At 33.1% G+C, this 21313-nt stretch overlaps 1 protein-coding gene across 9 annotated transcripts in view; it reads left to right on the top strand.

The window, feature by feature from the left end:
- LOC106159962 (extended synaptotagmin-2-like) overlaps positions 1-21313 on the top strand; it is a 35923-nt gene that overhangs the window by 11194 nt on the left and 3416 nt on the right. For 2 of the 9 annotated variants that reach the window (XM_087016457.1, XM_087016463.1), the window contains exons 12-22: positions 796-813; positions 3437-3485; positions 4399-4488; positions 8686-8775; positions 9419-9466; positions 11146-11310; positions 11694-11843; positions 12148-12301; positions 12840-12969; positions 13280-13384; positions 18716-18913. In XM_087016457.1, the coding sequence (XP_086872583.1) occupies positions 796-813; positions 3437-3485; positions 4399-4488; positions 8686-8775; positions 9419-9466; positions 11146-11310; positions 11694-11843; positions 12148-12301; positions 12840-12969; positions 13280-13384; positions 18716-18913 (1197 nt within the window). The remainder of the gene's footprint in view (positions 1-795; positions 814-3436; positions 3486-4398; positions 4489-8685; positions 8776-9418; positions 9467-11145; positions 11311-11693; positions 11844-12147; positions 12302-12839; positions 12970-13279; positions 13385-18715; positions 18914-21313) is intronic. The other 7 variants (XM_087016464.1, XM_087016465.1, XM_087016458.1 and 4 more) reach the window with 6 other exon arrangements.

Below are 21313 nucleotides of genomic sequence, written 5' to 3'. Positions count from 1 at the left end.
TCTTCATAACTTTTGGCATATTGAGCTTGTTAATGAAGTAGATTAGTAATACAGATTTTAATTGATATTTGTGTAAATTGCAAAATATGTTGGCATAAATAGTAACTGGAATTAAATTGAATGTCATTTTTTTACGAAGAATGAAGGCCTGGAATTTATGTTTTCACAAATGATTAATTGTAAAATAGATTATATTCTTCTGTCACTATATTTCACCCCCAAAAGTGTCATGTTAATTCATATGCTCTTAACTTGTTATTGTGAAATGTAATCTACTCTTCTTATACCTTGAAGAGATAGAGAATCCAGTTTTCTTCAAAGAAAAAAAAATCATGAAAAACATGCCCTTTTTTTCTGAACATACAGAAATCTAATTTCAAATTGATACAATTGCAGTTTCCCACCAATAATTATCAATTTTCAATTTAATTCATGAGCTTGCAAATATCACTGTGATCTTCCCTAATGCAAATACTTTTTATACCTATATAATATACAGACATGGTGAATTTGTCAATTCTAAGCCAGATAGGAAGTAAACATTACAGCTTTTGCAAAATGAAATATTTAACATAAAAAAATAAACATTTTTTGAAATAACGTGTGGATATTCTCTGCTCTTTCTTCTGCATTTGTTCCATAAAGCTTAGCTTCAAAATTTACTTCCAAGTCTTTCACCATGTTTGTTTATGTGCTTTTCCTAAGAATCTATGAATCTTGACACTGTGTGGTTTATCCATTTATCTCTTAATGCATTAATATATTATATATATATGCTTCTGTTTTGTAACCCAGGGATAACAGGTTGGGATGGTAAGAGGATATTATCAAGTACTTTATCAACAAAAATCCTTTATATAATACATTTCTGTTGTAACATCAATGTTAGTTTTGCTGAGAAATATCAGTGTTGAACTTAGCATAAGTGTTATTGATATATATATATATATGGGCATGTATTACAGCTATTGATGTGCATGTATCATATAGATCCCCTTTATTTGAATGCATTGGATATAGTTCATGATGTAGTTAGTAACTGGTTATGGTTTTTAACTGATATTTTTACTGTTGATTGTTGATTTTTCATTTTATATTACCAAAATATTGATAGCATACATAATTTGATGATAAATGTGTAAAAGGTATCCATTCTTACTGAATTTTAACAAATGATTAATCATAAAATCATCATTTTATTTATTTATTTATTTATTTATTTATTTATTTATTTATTTATTTATTTATTTATTTATTTATTCATTCATTCATTGAAATTGTAAAAGATAAAAAAGCAGAAGAAATATAAGATATAATGTTGATGCTAGTTTAATCATTTTATTTTTTTAAAGTTAATAACTTATATTCAAGTTGGGTTTGGGATAGGAATTTTTTTATTCACCTTGAATGTGCATGGTAACATTTGGCACAGTTGCTGCACAGTTTTTTACTTACTGTGCATGATATGTTATATAATATTATTATGCATGTTTTAAAAAATTTCCCCATGCCCTTCCATTTTTTTTTTTTTTTTTTTTTCAAATTGGAAATCCTATTTGGCTTTTTATTAAAGAATATTTCAGGTTAAAGTCTCAAATGACTATTTAATACCGTGGTATAAAATTCTTGAAATGATTTTTAACTTGAAGGTCTGCTGGCACTGTAGAATTTGCATACTAGCTTGCTAGAATGTATTATATGATAACTTGTGTGATGATATGAATTCTGTAGATCTTGAAGTAAAATGAGATGTTGCAGTAAGAGTAGTGTGTTAGGTAATAGGCATTAAGCAAGTGAGAAAGAAGATATGTAAACTTACAGATATGAAAATTATTAACAAATGAATTTTAGGTGTAGAATTGGGCACTGTACCATTTTCACAATTATTGGCGATCATCACAGTCTTTTTAAAAATTTGTCTGCAAGAGAAATTTGTGGAAATTGAGAAAAATGTGAAACTAAAACCAAGCATATGCTTTTAGCCAATGTAAGTTATAATACCTTTTATTTATCACTGGTCATATAAATGATCTTATTTTAATAATGGTGAATAATTGTAGTCAGAGGAGCACTGAAAGTGAAGGTTGAAATGTTTTGTTCTTTTTACAAAAACACTTTGAATAATAATATGATTTTAATAATCCCAGTGAAAGTGAAAGCTATGTATCTGCAAGTGACCAGCAGCATCTAGCACACTTACTTGAAAGTTTGAGGTGAGATATCTTCAAATAACCAGTTCACTGATTCAGTTTCTATACATTTCTAGGCTCTTAAAACCTCCATAAAGTTCTAAAACTACTACTCCATATTTGAGTCAATTGACAAATTTGTCAGGTGCTTTTTGTTCAGGCAAATGGCTGTGATAATTTAAGATAATTTTTATATGATAATGTCAATATTAGTTTTAAATTCATACATTTTTAAATAAGGAATGAAGCCCTGGTTGGATTTAGATTCCAGATAGTATATAGTGTATTGTGTAGAAAAGTAAATATTATATATTACCTGCTTCATTGGTGTATTAATCTACAGCAAAGCTTCATCTTTGCTATGTCAGCATCCAAAGATGTTGAAGAGAAATGTTTAGAAAGCACTGAGAGTTTCAAACTAATAGCTGAAAGTTATAAAAACTGTATGTAGTCTTAATGACCAGATGATTAAGATTTGAAATTCTAAGGGAACAGTTGGTCACTTCTGTTAGACTATTTACTGTCAGTGTTACTATGATCATTAGTGACCATTCTAAGCATGCTTTCATCTGTTTTAGTGTTTATGTCAGTTTGTGCTAGCTAACATCATTAGTGGCAAAAGGGAAAAATGAAAGAAATAATGGTAAAGTATTTGTTTCAGCTACAAAAAAGCTGTAGACAGCTGTCATTTATGTATTTATCAATGTTATGTCATAGCATGTGGCATAACACACATACAGTGTTTTCCCCATGCATGCCTGTTTCAGTTATATTGTACTAAATGTGTATGGTATAATTATACCCCACTCATGTCACCAATGTCCTATACCCGATGTGTTCGTCTCTGTTTTCCATGTGTTTGTATGTTTCACCAATATTGCACCAGTGTGTACAGCATTATATCCATTCACATCACCATTTTAATACACTACCTTTACCGATTTATTCTTCTCATGTATTCCACATGCCACAGTATATATATATATATATAGAGAGAGAGAGAGAGAGAGAGAGAGAGAGAGAGAGAGAGAGAGAGAGAGAGAGAGAGTCTACAGTTGTTTTCAAATAGAAGTGTATGAAGAATGGGGAGAGCAGCACTTTACCAATATAAATAGGTCGTCTGCATGTCCAATCTTGTTCTAATTATTATTATTATTATTATTATTATTATTATTATTATTATTATTATTATTATTATTATTATGCATGTCACCATGGTTTCACAGTTGAGTTCTGTGTCATTTCAGTGTAAGTGTGGACATCAGTAGTGTAGCCGAGAAGGGACACATGGACTCAGTAGGTTCAACTTTTTATAATATAATTTTATCTTTTTTGCTTAGGTTTGTTCCTTGATCCTTGTAGCTCCACCTAGCACCCCCCCCCCTTTTTTTTCTCCCCTGAATATGATAAGCTGGCATCTAAAGGGGCCCGCACATGGTGAGCATTTGGCGTGCGCCACTTGCACTGCGCCATTTTCTCATCGTGTGCAGGGCTATTTTTGTGAGATTTTTGCCTCTCGCGCGGTTGAGCAAAATATCTCACGTGTTTGATATTTTTGGCCTCTTGAGGCAAATGTCTCAGCGTGTGCGGGGTGCAAGCGCCGATTGCTCACGCCATGCCAACAATGCGCATGTGCCGGTAGCCGGAAACAAAGAAAAATGTCAGCCTCCAGTGAAGTAAACAAAAATGTACACAGTTATAGTTAGTCTGATTGATTAACGTGGTCACCATTTGCCATTACTTTCAAAAAAAAAATTAAATATGTAATGTTTCCTTAATCACATGATCGCACAGTTCGCGGTGCGTCCGATAGGGGCAGGCCGGGAGGCATCTCTGCTGAGCAAAGAGCACATCGTTTGCGGGGAGCTGAGGAGCGCGAGCATCTGGCGCAGCGCAAGTGGCGCGCGCCGAATGCTCACCGTGTGCGGGCCCCTTAAGTGTGAAAAATAAAACAATATTCACTTTGCATTATTTTCATCCCCTTTTTCCTGCCACAGTAGTAAAATCATGGATCTGTGTGCAATCTTTTCTTATTTGGTTGATCCTTTAATCCAAAAAAAAAAACAGACCCTTTAAGATGGTTGAATTGATACCTGTCTGCTGTACTGATAGATCTCCCTTAAAAAAACATTGAAGAGTTTTGGTTATAATATACAGATATAATTGGGTGAAATATTGCTCGTGATTATTCAAGCTTGTCTTGTTTCAGTGGCTCCCCCTGGAGAATGTTGACACTGGTTTGATTCACCTGCGCCTGACATGGCTGAACCTCTCATCAAATCCTGATGATATAGACAAGGTAGGTTGTAGGACTGTATGTAGTGAATTTCAAACTGTTTTGGATGCATACTGATAAATGTATTTTTTCCCCACAGTCATTGTTTCAAGCTGACAAATAAAAAGACATAATCATAACCAAGATTTAGGTGAGAGGGGGGCATCTTGGCATATCTGTAGTGAATTATTTGAAGATAATCGAGTTTCTACTTTCCTTTTAGTGAATAGTTGTAGGAATACATCACTGAAATTATTTCTTTTTAGCATGTAATAACATCTCTCTGGCATGTATAGCATTTTGTTTAGATGCAATAAAACATTACAGTGCATGGTTTTAAAAGAGACAACTTTTTGCGCCCAGTCTTTTGCTTTTCAGAGAAGTAATTCTGAAATTATTGTAGTTACTTTTTCCTCCACATTTGATTATGTTGTGTGATTGATGTCTTATGGTTTTTAACCTCTCTTAACAATATCATTTTGTTTTTCAGGGCTTTAAGATATATTTTAATAGCCCAGTTCCCACCCTGTATTAGAACTATCCTATTGATTAATCCCTAAGTACTGTTAATACATTTACTAATATTTCTAGTCACACTGTACTTGCTTGTGAAAACACAGTGACTGTTTGTCTGCTTTCTTTTCCTTTCTTCTCTTACCTTTGCTCTATGTCTTAATGTATTAAAGGAAGTGCAAAACAAACGATATCGGTCCAGAAGAGCATATGACGATGTACCCGTGTGCTATGCTGTAAGATAAATCTAGGATTCGTTTGGTTCTAGGTTTTAATCCATATCACTGAATAAGTGTGATGTAGTCAATTTAATATTGTATGATACAAGATTGTCTTTTATCAATATTCAATTGGATTCATGTAAGATTTGTAAATTTTTGGTAAATAAAACAAATTATAAATTTGATAAAGAAAACATATAGTACTTTTTTTGCCACACTACCAGAGTTTTTTTTTTTTTTTTTTTTTTTTTTTTTGATTTGGCAAAAAAATCACCTATTTGGCTAGAATAATATTTTTTTCTCAAAGTTGACATAGTTTAATTGTTCTAGTTGCTATACAGTAACAGTTTATATAGAGCTGTCGGCTATGCTTATTCAGTGATTTGGTTTCTTTGTACCTTTTACATTGATATCCACAATTATATTGTTCTGCTTTAATTAAAAGAGACAATTTAGTTATGATGTTTATCAATCACCTAACTTGTGTTGATGAATTTTTTAACTTTTTTTTTAAATAATCTTTCTTTCAAAAGTTTTGAAATTATTTAAATTTAATCCCTTTCCTGTTCAGTGTTTCTGTTTTAATTTGTTTCTTTTCAGACTTTTGAAGAGAATTATCAGTCAAAATGTTACCAGCTTGCTTGGGCCATACTAACGTTTCAGCTCAAATTCTTCATTCCTGACATTTTGGTACATAACTATAATTACTAACCTACTACCTACTATTTGCACAACCAGAAAAACACAATTGCAATTATTGATTGTCGAAAAAATGTCATAGATATTCTTTTTTAATCAAAACACAGTGCTTTCACCTGGTGGCAACTTTTCCGGCTATCCCCATTTGAGATTTCTTGAAGGCTATTCTTAAGACCATCAGTGAGACACCTTTTCATTCTAGATGCAATATTTACAATAATAAGGAAAACTTAATCTTATTATATTTGATATAAATGAATTCAACAATAGTTTCATGATGATTTGACATACTGTCTGTTTATTTTAATTTTCGTTCTGATTTCCATTTTGAGTTTTCAAAAGGGACTTATTTATTTATTTATTTATTTGTTTATTATTATTATTATTATTTATTTATTATTTTTTTTTTTGGTTGTGCAAATTGACTTTTTTCATTCATGCCGAGATAAATTCTGACAAATATCTAAATATTAATTCACAATATTTTGCGTTTTCAGATATAGATTATTTGACACTACCATGTTAGATTACTAGTAATCATATTTATTATATTACTATTCATGGTTTTAGATGTATGAGTTCATGTCAGGGTTCATGTTTCACAATGTTCTGATGTTCCAATATTTAGTTGTGCATTCAATTTGATAACAAAGACGAACTGGAACATAACATCTTTTTTTTTTTTTTTTTTTTTTGGGGGGGGGGGGTGAAGGGGGTTGTCTTTATCTGCACCCTGATGTTTATGTTTGCTACATTGTTGCATATTTGTCCTATTGTTTTTCAGATTGAAAAGTATTTAAAAGTAGTTCTCTTAAAAATGTGTAATTTTATATGCTGCTTAACTCGTAGTAAGCCTCATTGATAAAATTATATATTATTTCTCTTTAATTATTTGATTGCATGAGCACCAACTTGTTGAACCTTTAGTTACATTGAGCAGGCATTCTGTTATGCTCTCTGTTACTTAGATATAGATTTATTTTCTGTCTTTATATCTCTCTTGTTTTTCTTCCTTTTCCCTGATGCTGTTTCATTGATTCTGCATTGTTTTATCACGATGTGGTAAGTTATTTTTTTTAGGGTTTGGTTGACTTTTCATGACTTATGGTTCTCCCTGGCTTTGGAATGTCAACTGTCAACAATGTTCATTGTTGATGTGTTCTTGCAGCTAGTTGGTTACTGTTACATTACTTATACTCATTTATACACTCCCTGATGGTATCAAATTATCATTGATACAGTATTGCTTGTTCCTTTGTCATATCTTGCTTCTTCAATTTAATTGTTCCTTTGTAATATCTTGCTTCTTCAATTTAAGAATGCCATTTTGACTAAAACAGTCTGTTAAGGGTTTCAGCTTTTTTTTTGCTTTTGATATTTGAATCAGTACGAGTTCTTTCAGTTTGTTGTTTCAAACGTGTAATGTTTAAGAAACATATGCATATTCCTTTAAATAATAGTACGTATTATTTGCCTTTTAATTTTACTACAACATGTGGTTCAGCTGATTCTTGGGAATCTTTTAGTTTCAGTTTGTTATTGCACTCGATTTGTACCATTTAAGAAAATTTATACATATTCTTTAAGTTAATCATATTATTTGCTTCTCCAAATTTTTAATTTCATAAAGTTGTATTTTAAATTACATTTTGTTTGCATTACTGTGTAATGTAGTCATTTTCTTTTTATACTCTATTATCCCAATAAGATATTTTGCTGATATTATCTTTCTTTTACTTGGTTATTTTTTCACTTATAACCTATTACCTATTGAACAACCATTAGGAAAGGGGATATCCTTGTGTTTCACAGAGAACTAGGACTATATTTTAACCTTAGCTTTGTTTTTGTTTAGTTTGCCAACTAAATGCATTTTATGGTATCAGTTTTTTTATTATTAATAGACATTGTTTTAATGTTTATTACTTGTTAATAAGCATTATAACTGAGTACAATGAATAAAGTTATATTAGCAACAAAAAATTGCCAGGTTGGAAACAGAACCTTTAAATGTTTGGGGGAAAATGTCAAGTTCTTTGTGGAACCTTGGCCCAGTAAAAATGGATTAAAGATAACTATGCCAAATCCAAAACACCCAAAGTATGGTATCTTCAAGTTCAGAAAAGGTAGAGCTTGCTTATGGGAGACTACAGGAAAAGCTTTTGGTGCAGTGTAGTTATTGCATTGTCCTTTCTTAAAAAGCTTCAATTTGGTCCTTGAAGGTTGAAGAATGCCAACTTTTTATCTTTAGCCAGTTATTGCTATTCTAATAACATCGGCCATTTGGAAGATTTGAATGAGTTAGACATATTTGACAGAACAAGTGGAGTAAAAGGTTTACTGCATATTAAAGCAGTCTTTTTTTATCTCTTTTATTTATAGTTGACCACGTTTTTTCTAACAACAATGGATATTGCAGTGTTATCTTTTCAAACTTAAACAAAAAGCATGAAATAGCTGCTCCTATGGCATGCTTTGTATGTCCTCTACCAAGGAATTTATGTATGCTGGGTGGATCAAAACATCAAAAACAGTAGACTTCTAACTGAAAAATAAAAAAAAAAACTGCAAAATTATTGCAGTTTCACTTTATTCTGCTATGTGTTATTGCCTCACTGAAAATTAAAAATTTATTATTTCTTTTTTCCACCTGATGCATGTTTTATATTACATCTGCTTGTAGTTTCTTATCCTATGATAAAAACCTTTAGGTACTGTGAAATTATGAATGGTTCAAATGACCCTTGACCTATATATATTGGTGGCTAACCTTTGACCTATTTTTCAGGCTCTTGAGCAGTGTACAGTGGCGTGGAGTGAAGAACACCTGTCCTCATGTTTCCTTATGGTAACAGTGGATGCCTGCCACAATCTACCAGTAAGATATTTATCACATCTTTATTGAACACGCATGTCAAGGCATGTGTGGCCTGCAGTAAGCATGGATGGCTTTAACAGAACTGTTTTCAATTGGTTTTAATTTTGGGACGGTAATTCACCCCACCCCCCACCACCAATGATAATCTAATCCCCCCTGTTATGAGATCTTTCTCACTCCTCATTATAACTTCCTAAAGTAAACACTATATTTGAATAACTAATGAATGCTGTCATTGGTAAACTTGTGCATGCTCAGGGTTTAAAAAGGCTGAAAATTGGGAATTTTTATAATTAATATTATATTGAATGTTATTAATTTCCTCCCTTACACATTGTTAAAATAAAGGTCTGACTCAGCTAATCATAGACAAGGCACACATCTTGCATGACACATTATTTCATTACACTTTATTTCAGAACTAAACGAGATATACTAAATTTTCTTTCTAAGAATTTGAAGTAGACTGTAGGTCTGCTATTTTCAAAAGAAATTAAAATAAGATGACATTAGAACTAAAGCCCCACATAACAAAACAGTCTGTATCTTTTAAAATAATTTTTTCAAGATTCACGATTGACGTTATGACCATGATTGTTACGCTGACCACTCTTTGATCGTTCTAATACTTGTGTATACCCAGGGTTCCTCGGGAAGCTGTTTTTTACATAGCGCCAGTGGTCAATCCACGGTATGGGGCAGTGTGATATGTGCTTTCTGTGTGCTTATATACCACCATGAGTTTTAAGGAGCATTCAGAACAAGCTGATCCAGGACTAACAGATCCACGGATCAAATATGGCTGACCCACTTGAAAGCTTGCTGCATAACCCCCTAATAAACAATGAATAGGTTCTGTGGGGAGACAACGCGATAAGCTTTCAAGTGCATCAGCTGTATTTGATACGTCGATCTGTTAGTCTACAGATCAACTTTCCTTGTGAATGCGACCTCAGAGATTTCTGGAAACTCACATCTGTATTCAGCTTGCCTCTGCAATATCCAGTATCAAGGGCATCCTGTATTGATGCCATTTCCAGTATTCTCTGAAACTCATTATACAGACATGGTGAAATAAATATTGGTCGAAATGCCGGTCATTTATCAGGAACAGAGATCAAAATCTTATCACTCCAGATGAACAACTACCAGTCTAAATATTCAGATTGAGAATGACTTGTTTTTGACCATTGACTGACAGTCAACAGAACTATCTTGATACTTTTTACACAGTTCCTAAATATTTTAGTGGTCCTTGACCGAAGGGCTGGAAGTTTCACCATGTCTACATATAGTCTAGATGATGCTATATATTAATAGAAATTGTAGTTGTTATAGTATGGTAAGGGGCTCTGAAGCAAATCTACATGTTGTGTTGTTGTCACTTTATTGTGCTTGTAGTCAGCCCATGGAAAGGGGTTTTGTAACATATATATTATTATGCTAATCTGCATGTCCACTGTCATGTGAACCTGTGGTATTTTGTCTACGTGGTACTATCATGATTTCTTTATTAACAACTGGCCTAAAGTGGGGTTATGTGTATCTGCACATAAACACATTATAATTTAGTGTGTGTGTGTGTGTGTGTGTGTGTGTGTGTGTGTGTGTGTGTAATCATTTAATCATTTATTTCCTATTTATAATAAATTTAACTTTGATTTATGAAGATCAACACAGCACCAATTATAGTTTTCTTACTATCATGTTGCTAGTGGCTAAGAGCTTAATATATGATCTGTGTGCTTCTGTGTCAATAGACGTGAAATATATTCCTGAGTGTTCTTTGAGAGACACTCTAAGACCTTATTAACATATTTTGGTGATTTCACCTTTGAGCTGACCTCTCAAGGTCACAAGAGCGGTAAGACTTAAACTTTCTGGCAAGTTAAAGCTGTCAGTATATGTCTTTTAAATAAATTAAAGAAGCTTTAAGAGCTTTATTTACTTATTTAAATAGGTGTATTTTTTTCATTGACATTTGTTTCTTTTCTAAAATTGATACAATTAGGGTTCATTATTAGATTGTAGTCATAGTTTATTATGTAACAGGAAACTAATTTCTTCTTTTAAATTGTTCATGGTTCCAAGATCTTGTTTTAGATAAGTTTTTGGTGATGAAAATCACTTGCTTTAGAATGAAAATTCTGTAAAAACTGCTTTTTACTATTATAATAAGAGCATCATCAGGCTGAATGCCCGATTGAGCAGGACCACCTATAAGCTTTTAAATTAATATCTTTAACTCTAGCTGTAACATTTATTTTCAATTGTCTAAAATTATTGATAATCATGAGATAAGATTAAAGACTGCAGTCCACTGCTGATTTATGATGATATGTATAATTTAATTGTGCACCTGTTTTCCAGAATTCAGGTGGTAAGTACCTGACTGAGCCCTCTCCCTACGTGACCCTGGGTGTGGGAGGGGAGAAACAGCAGACTCAGGTGAAGAAGAACACTGATCAGCCTGTCTTTGAGGAGAACTTCAAGTTCTTGGTGCACAACCCTAACATGCAGGAGCTGGATATGGAGGTAAATGTAGCAATGCATTAGAGAAGATTTCTTTGTGTTTAAGAATAAAGCCTAGTGTGTTACAGAAGATTTCTATAATAAAATGTGTTTAAGAAGAAAGCTTAGTGTGTTAGAGAAGATTTCACCATCTGTTTTTGAGAAGTTTTTTTTGTTAAAGCGTTATGTGAAGATTTTCCAGTGTTACAGAGAAGTTTGTTAGAGGATAGATTTCAGTGTATTTGAGAAGAGGAGATAGTTCACTGTGTTGAAAAGTGATACAAGATTAAACAGATCCAGAAAGACAGCCTTAGGGTTTAATTATAAAACCCAGCAAATCTGTCTTTCAAGGATATCAGTTTTTTTTTTCTTTTTCTGTAAAACTTAATATGTCCATCATATTCCAGGTGTATGACTCTAAAAGCAAGAAGATGCTGGGCTTTGTGACAGTCCCTGTGAAGGACCTGCTGAATGATGAAGACATGACCAAGTTCCAGTCATATCCTCTCAAAGAGTCTGGACCAATGAGTAAAATAACACTGAGGTTACAGCTGAGGGTCAGTGATTTATTTATTAGCATTTAATGGTAACAGACTGATGTAGAATTAATTCGTCTATGGTAATTACTCGATCTTTTCAATGGGAGAAAAATTCTGAATTTGACAGATACTGTATTATTTAAAGTCATAAATTCTTGAAATTAGAACATTCCTATTGAGTGGTAGCAACAAAACTGAAAAGCAGGCCACCTTGTGCTACAAATGCTGCACAAAAATATATTTTTTAATCATCATTCAAAAATTATGTTTCTGAAAGATTCAGCAGTTTTTAATGAGTCAGTATTTTTGTTAACACAATTAGATTCTGCTGTCTGGCACTGCCCCAATTGATTCTATGCCAACAGAAGAGGCTGTGGATTCACTGGTCAATAATTCTAACAAAAATACAGAGGAAGGGGGAGAAGATGGGGCAGAGGAGGAGGAGCCCTCTGCTACTTTCTCTCTTGATGATCCTGGTAGGTTGAGAGAATGAATGTTCTTATTTGTCCTGGAGTGTTCTATCACAAAAGAAGCAAAAAGAAATCTAATACTGGACTAGCTCTTTGAAATCAGTGATTTCAAGTGATCCAACTTTGTTATCGTTGCTTCATGACTTCGTAACTCCAGCATTAGATTTGATTTAAATTTCCTCTTTTGTGATCTTGGTAGGTTGTTTCACTTAATTTGGCTGTGAGTGGCAAGTGTTTCCCTTTTGGATAAGAAAGGGTATTCATTGAAATAGTACTTTCTCTCTGGTTGTTTTATACCTTGCTTTCCATTTGTAGAAGAAATGTTTTCTTTTTGGTTTAATGGGAAGAGGAATATTAATAAAAAATGTAATTTATTGATTTGATATTGCAGAGTCTTAACTATAGCCTGTTTGGTAATTTATCATACCTTTAACTTGGATACAATTCTCAACTGTTAACAATTTAAAGTCCTGACTGCAGAAGTATTGACTAGTATAATTGTCCATAAGGTATAATACTGACCATTGCATTCTCCATATAACAGACTTGGACACGCCAAATGGTAAGGCACAAGAAACGCCCACTAAATCTGCTGCAGGCTCCGCCGACTACTCACCAAACTCCAGCATGAAGAATAACGAGATGAGGAGGCGGTCAGGACATTCAATCCACAGGTAACATAAATTTACCTGTTATATCTTATATCTCTCTTTCTCCTCCCCCCCCCCCTCTCTCTCTCCCTCTCTCTCTCTCTCTCTCTCTCTCTCTCTCTCTCTCGCACACTTCTCCTTAACTTCTTTTGTACAGAAATCAGTTGGGTGTCTTTAAAAAAAAAGATGAGGATCCCCTTGCAATTTATCCAATGTCATATGTTTCTTCTTCATATTGCTTTTCCACCAAACTACAATGTTGTCTAATCTCTGTGATAATCATATTTAGAATCACTGTAACATGTAGCACATAATTTTATATCATATATTCCAGTAAAACTAGTGCAATGGGCAGTGACAGTGGACTGGGCAAGATACAGATCACCATACGCTACAGCGGCCAAAGAAACAGACTGGTGGTGGTTGTCCATAAGTGCATGTAAGTTAATATACAGCATTGAAGTGTTTTATCAGTTGTGCACATACACTCTGTGTCTAAACATTTATCCACCGTCTGTATTTTGTCTGTGTATGTGACCTTATATTTTTTTTGTGTGGATAACAGAAGCTCTGACTTTGTCCTGTGTTGAACCTTCTACAATATATGACCTAATTGTATTAATTATATAAAGATAATGACCTAGTTCCTTTTTACCAATAAATATATAAATAATTTACAAGCAACCTGCTTATTAATCTTGAATGTTGTGTATAAATAACTTGCTCATTTTGCTCTTCATTAATTCTACCAAACTAATTTTTTACCAACTGTATGTGAAGAGATGTTGAATTTAATGTAAGAAGACAATTTGTAATTTGATCATGTGTAAAGCCACTTCAACGAGAGACATTTTTGTTGAAGCATATTGAGTTAGGGAAAGTAAAAAATGTCATGGTTTTAATGAAAAAAAAATTTGATAGATCATAATTTTTTATGTGATCATTGTATCTAGATATCTTTATTTGTGTAGTTTAGAAGAGGCTTCATTAGTGTGAATTTAAGTGTTGTTTAGTTCTTTGAGAATTTTATTTATATAAACTTTAAGCTTTTTTAATAGTTTGAATGAAAACAAAACATGAAATTTGACTTACTCTACTGCTTGCATGCATCTGCCTCTGTGTTTACTCTTTGTTTGGGACTGGCTTCTGTGAAGTTTTGTAGCAAGAGTAGAAACAAGTCAGTGACACATAAGAAATATTTTGTTATATCTAAGTTTAGATTTTAACTGTTAAGATAATGTCCATCTGTCTCTTGACTCCAGGTAACAGTTATCATGTATAGATAGGGATTTCAGTGCTTCATTATTGCCTTTTATTATAGCTTTAATTTAAAGTCAGTTAGTTAAAATAATTATTTGTGATATAACATTTCAAGTTAAAACTTAAAAGTTAAAACTTATAAGCATTCACAACATAGCTAGACTACTCATTATAATTATATATTTGTGAAACTGAAGGGCTTTTGAGGGGGGGAGTTCAAAATGACAAAAACTTTGTAAAAATTCATGAAATGAATTTAAAATCAACTTGAACGTTTTGCTTTTGCAAAACAAATCATAATTATCAGCATGAAAAGAAGTTCATAAAGTTAAACTTTTATATTTGAAGAAAAAAAACAGTAACATGCACTCAAAATTGCTTTGAGGGTAAAGTATATGAGCCCCAACCCCCCCCCTTACCACCCACACCCTACCCACCCCAAGTCACCCCCTTACCACCCACACCCTACCCACCCCAAGTCACCCCCTTACCACCCACACCCTACCCACCCCAAGTCTCCCCACTGTTTCTATTTCAGGGTAACTGTGTTGTTGCTCTCCTCTAATTGATAGATTTTCAGTATTTGCTATAAATGTTGGGAAAACTTTGGTGGCAGACAAAAAGCATGATGATCTTTTTTTAATTATAATTTGTATTTGTGCTTTATCACATGAAAAGAGGGAGGCAAGAGATTAGAAGAAACTTTTTTATGTACAGACACAGATGTGTCTGTACATATTGCCATCACCTGCGTCTGTCGTCGCCGTCGCCGTCCCTGTCGCCGTCGATGTCGCCGTCGCCGTCGCCGTCGCCGTGCACTTTCATCGTTAACACGATAAGTGGAATACAGTTTTACTTTTTGGCTTTATATTTCCAGAGCTGATGAATATTCATAAAACGCAGGTCAAGTTCGAAAATCAGCATGTTTGGGCAATTATTGTAGTATTCATGCTGTGTTTTCACTTTTTAGCATATATGCAACACTGTTAACACATTTCAAGGAAAACCGATAGGCCTGTTGTCATGAAACTCACAGGAGTAATTAATCTTACTAAAACGCAGATCAAGTTCGAAAATCGGCATGATCAGGCCACTATTTTAGTAGTTATGCTGTTTTTTTTTCACTTTTCAGCATATGTGCAACACTGTAAACACATTTCAAGGAAAACCGATAGACCTGTTGTCATGAAACTCACAGGAGTAATCAGTCTTACTAAAACGCAGATCAAGTTCGAAAATCGGCATGACCGGGCCACTATTTTAATAGTTATGCTGTTTTTTCACATTTCCTCAGATTCAATTCTTAGGCATGTTCACAGTCTCATTATTTAATTAATAAGATACGTAAAAGTGTTTGTTTGACATTTCCTGCATTTTTACAACATTGTTAGTTGATTACGTAAAAATGATGGTAAACTTGTAATCGTGTATTGTGTAATAAGGTGTCAAAAATGGAAATAAACTCATATCATTGCAGTTTGTAAGATTCAATCATTCACTATGTTCAGAAACTCAGAATGGAGGAAATTGGACATTTGACACTGTTCTATTGATATTTTTCCCATCTCACCAATTTTCTTAGTTGATCATATATAAATGGCAGTAAATTGTTAATTTTGTTATATGTTATAAAATTGTTTAAAATGGAAAAAAACACATTTCAGGACAGTGCTGTCTTGTCTACATTTTGGCATTTTCAAGGTGTGACTTTGAAGTTCCTTTGGCCTAAAGACCTTTGCTAGGAACATTTTCTGAATATCCATGATACTAATATTTTATTATTAAAAATTGATGGTAATTATCCTGTTAAACATTATGTAATAGTGCATCAAAATTTGAAGACACCCCTATTTTGGACACTGCTCCCATGATGACCATTTAAGGAAAACCATGTCACTTACTGTTCTCAAACTTACAGGAAGAAACATGGGACTTAAATAAAGCTTCAGTGGGCAATGCAGACTATTTGGTAAATTTTTTTGGCAGATAATCAGTTTTTTGTGAAAATTTAATTTTTCCCATATTGGCATTTTCAAGGTGTGTCTTAGAACCTCCACGGGCTTGAAGACCCATGCTAGTCACATTTTCTGAAAATCCATGATACATATATTTTATTATGTACAGACACAGATATGTATGTACATATTGCCATCACCTGCGCCTGTCGTCGCCGTCGGCGAACATGTCGCCGTCACTGTTGCCGTGCACTTTCAGCGTTAACATCATAAGTGGAAGACAGTTTTACTTTTTGGCTTTATATTTACAGAGCTGATGAGTATTCATAAAACGCAGGTCAAGTTCGAAAATAAGCATGATCGGGCCATTATTGAAGAAGTTATGCTTTTTTATGTACAGACACAGATGTGTCTGTACATATTGCCATCACCTGCGTCTGTCGTCGCCGTCGCCGATCATGTCGCCGTTGCTGTCGCCGTCGCCGTCGCCGTGCACTTTCAGCGTTAACAACATAAGTGGAAGACAGTTTTACTTTTTGGCTTTATATTTACAGAGCTGACTAATATTCATAAAACGCAGGTCAAGTTCGAAAATCAGCATGATCGGGCTATTATTGTAGAATTTATGCTGTTTTTTTTCACTTTTTAGCATATATGCAACACTGTTAACACATTTCAAAGAAAACCGATTGGCCTGTTGTCATGAAACTCACAGGAGTAATCAATCTTACTAAAACGCAGATCAAGTTCGAAAATCAGCATGATCGGGCCACTATTTTAGTAGTTATGCTGTTTTTTCACTTTTCAGCATATATGCAACACTGTTAACACATTTCAAGGAAAACCGATAGACCTGTTGTCATGAAACTCACAGGAGTAATCAATCTTACTAAAACGCAGGTCAAGTTCGAAAATCGGCATGATCGGGCCACTATTTTACTAGTTATGCTGTTTTTTACACTTTTCAGCCTATATGCAACACTGTAAACACAATATAAGAAAAACAGATGGGCCAATTGTCATGAAAGTCACAGGAGTGGTCAATTTTACTAAAATGCAGGTTGAGTTCGTAAATCAGCATAATCGTGCCATTATTTTAGAAGGTATGCTGTTTTTTCACATTTCTTCAGATTCAATTTTTAGGCATGTTAACAGTCTCATTATTAAACTAATAAGATACGTGAAAGTGTTTGTTTGACATTTCCTGCATCTTTACAACATTGTTAGTTGATTATGTAAAAATGATGGTAAACTTGTTATCATGTATTGTATAATAGAGTTTCAAAAATGGAAATAAACTCATATCATTGCAATTTGTCAGATTCAATCATTCACTATGTTCAGAATCTCAGAATGGAAGAAATTGGACATTTAACACTGCTCTATTGATACTTTTCTCATGTCATCAATTTTCTTAGTTGATCATATAAAAATGGCAGTAAACTGTTAATTTTGTTTTATGTTAAAAATTGTTAAAAATGGGGAAAAAAACATTTCAGAACAGTGCTGTCTTGTTTACATTTTGGCATTTTCAAGTTGTGACTTTGAAGTTCCATGGGCCTGAAGACCTTTGCTAGTCACATTTTCTGAATATCCATGATACTAATATTTTATTAGTAAAAATTGATGGTCATTATGCTGTTAAACATATGTAACATTGCATCAAAATTTGAAAAAAAACTATTTTGGGCACTGCTCCCATGATTACCTTTTAAGAAAAACCATGTCACTTACTGTTCTCAAACTTACAGGAAAGAAACATGGGACTAAAATACAGCTTCAGTAGGCAATGCAATCTGCCAGATAAACAGTTTTTTTTTTGTGAAAATTTAATTTTTCACATATTGGCATTTTCAAGGTGTGACTTTGAAGTTCCACAGGCTTGAAGACCCAGGCTAGTCACATTTTCTGAAAATCCATGATACATATATTTTGTTATTAAAAATTGATTGTCATTATGCTGTTAACCATTATGTAATATTACATCAGAATAGAAGAAAACACAATTTTGGGTGCTGCTGCCATGATGACCATTATGGGAAAACCATGTTACTTATGATTGCCAAACTTTCAAAAAAGAAATACAGGACTGAAATGCAGCCTGAGTTAGAAAAGCAGTTTAATTGACTTCTTTTTCTGGAAGTTTTACATTTTCAAAGTGTGAACTTGAACTCCCATGGGCCTGAAGCTTTATGCTTGTTTCACATTTTACTTACATTGGTATTACCTGTTGAGCATAATTAAAATTTGATGTTGAATTTGCAGTTTAACATAATGTACTTTTGCATCAGAATTGACAGTAGCCTATTTTGTTATTTCCTGCTTTTTGTCTGTACATTTGACAGCTTTGCTGCCTTGTTTTCTTTTGTAAATAATTCTATGGTTTTGCATTCAGATATAGCACTCTATTATATCATTTTGGAAATGAATGTTTGTGAAATAATGGCCTTTAGAAATATGGATTATGACACTTATATATTTTATTTATTCTCACAAATTCATGAAAAAGTTTTTAAGATGCCCAATAGAGATCTACATAGTTCTGTTGTTTTTAGTGAGCTTAGTCCACGAAAAAAATACTGGTCATTCAGCACTCCAAAGATAAGACGGAGAGCAAGTTTGAGGACGTCCCGTAACCAAGACAACAACAACAAAGGAGGCGGTACTCCTAGCAGACCGCGTGCTAATACCGCTGATGTGGTACCCACCAAGGAGTCTGTAGCGAAAGAGGAAACATCACCCCAAAAGAAAAGGTTCAACTGTGGATCGCATCTCCTCAGTGTTATTTCTCTAATCCCTGCTCCCTTCTAACAAAATTGTGCTTTGGATTTATTTATATGTGGTTGTAGTTTCAGCTTGCAGCAGTGATGTGCTATGGATGCATGCATAGATCTGTTTCCAGGGCAATAAGATTAAAGTTTTAAAATTTTGAAAACTAATGAGCTATCTTTTTAGTCAGGGCCAAGATCTTTTGCACCTGCTGGCCCTTCCAGACACTCAGAAAGAGTGGCCAGAATCTGAACAAATTGAAATTTTTCTGCCCCTGCTTAAATTCAACTGGAATTTAACATCAGAGATTGCCTTTAAGAAATAGATTTGATTTTTCAATGTAGGATATATCTTATTCAATGTAAAATTTTCAAATTTTATTAATCTCGATTTCTGCTTAATTTTTAATTACATTTTTTTTTTCTAATTCTGAATTCTCATTCTGTATGTCTCGTTATGTGATATTATATAATTTCTTACGATGGACAGTCCATCTTGGCTGCAACTTTCAGTGGCTCTACTGAGTTGTTGTTTTAAGTAAAAGCTGCATTAAACCAGTGGCTTAGAAAGAGATCTTTCTAGGTCATGGATGAAACTGACACTCAAATATAGTTTTGTTGGTGTAGGATGTCTTGCCGTGAAAACAGGTCAGTTGTGCTTTTTAATTGCTAGCATGCTGCTATCTGGTGGAGGGTAAATCTGCTGAGATATTGATAATGGCTGACGATGTTATGCATATGTAAATGCATATATATTTTTGCACAGTTGCCTATTGATTATGTTGAAATTTGTGTAATTTTAGGATGATTTTTTTTTTTTCCTTAGCAAAAGAAAAATCAGATGATCAGATGATATGTAGCTTGCCTTTTTGGATGATATAATAAGTGTTGTTGTTTGACAGGGTTCCATGATTCCAAATCTTCCATCCGTTCATGATCATATAAAAGCATAATGCATTTAAAAAAACATAAGATTTATTCATAAACAATTGTGATCCTTTTTTCATAGTGCTATGCATGATCGATTTACCAAAGTTTGGACTGAGAGCAATTTGAATGAAAAATGCAACATAAGAGTTGCATACTTGTTGATGGTTATTAGTTTGATGCTGTTTTATAACCTTCTTCACTGGACAAGTGTGTGTGTGACTCCTTAAATGTTTTTTGTGTGTTCTTACAAAATTTAAGCATTGCTGTTCTATATTTTAGTCAAAATATTTATCTAGGGAACTCAACAATTCTCTGTCTGACATGAATCCTCATTTTTCAGAATTTCTTAATCTTCTCTTTTCACAAAATTTGGTCGATAAAATTCATTTAGTTTGATGCAGTTGTGATCAGAAAGTATAATTGTATTCTTTTAATATCTTAGTTTATGAAATGTACTTGTATATTTTTATGGCCATGATCAATTTCTTTGTAAGATTTCATCATTTAGGTACAAAATGTAGAGTGTGAAGTTTGCTCCCCCTACCCCCCCCCCCCCCCCAAAAAAAAAAAAAAAAAGAAGAAGAAAGAAAGAAAAAAACTTAAGGCTATTAGTGAGTGATTTGTTTTCAGTCTGCAATAGGAGCTTTTTGAAACCATCTTTTTTTGAGGGTATAAAAAATAAACCATCAATATGAGAAATGTATATTCTGCCATAAAATAAAGAGAATTGAGAAGAACCATTGATTGTCAGGTGTGTGTGTTCACATATTAGCATTTCCTCACACATAGATCATTTATTATAATCATAGTTATAATTTCATTATAATGATCATAATTCATTGAGCTCTAACTGATAGATTGTAACATTTTTTGTAATGTAATTAAATATATAAATAATACAAATAATAAAGCTACAGGGTATTGTTCAATTTTTTTTATCTATACTATACAAATTGAATCTTGAAATTTGATGATCAAAATTTTTAGTTCTTAAAAGGTTAACTCCTGAAAATTATTTGTGGGGATTTGATTACAAGTACTAACTAATGTAATGTAGCACATACTACATATACATATATAATTTATAGGGGTGCCTACCTGGTGACATCATTTATTACTCTTTTTTCCTCATTATCTTCAACATAGATGGCATAGTTATAAATTAAAAAAAAATAACTGCTTAATAATGAGGGAATAAGACAAATTAAAGCAGGTTTGTAGTGGTTCGTCCTAAATTAAAGAGAATAAACACTGCACTTGCACTGCTTAAATTTAGTATTGGGCTCTAAATTTACATTTTTTAATTTGCAATTATTTAAAGTCATAAATGCTTAGGTGGTTAAATAAAAAATCATTTGGGGATAATGTATTTCATGAGGGTAACTGTTGTGCAGTGTGATTGATGTAAATATATTGTGTTCCTACAATGTTCTTTACAAATGGTTACCTTAACTT

Source organism: Lingula anatina, chromosome 7 (assembly GCF_051362555.1).
Source record: "Lingula anatina isolate TDL-2025a chromosome 7, LinAna3.0, whole genome shotgun sequence".
Lineage (NCBI taxonomy): Eukaryota > Metazoa > Brachiopoda > Lingulata > Lingulida > Lingulidae > Lingula > Lingula anatina.
The sequence above is the reverse complement of the archived record's forward strand: the minus strand, read 5'-3'. Positions and strand labels throughout refer to the sequence as shown.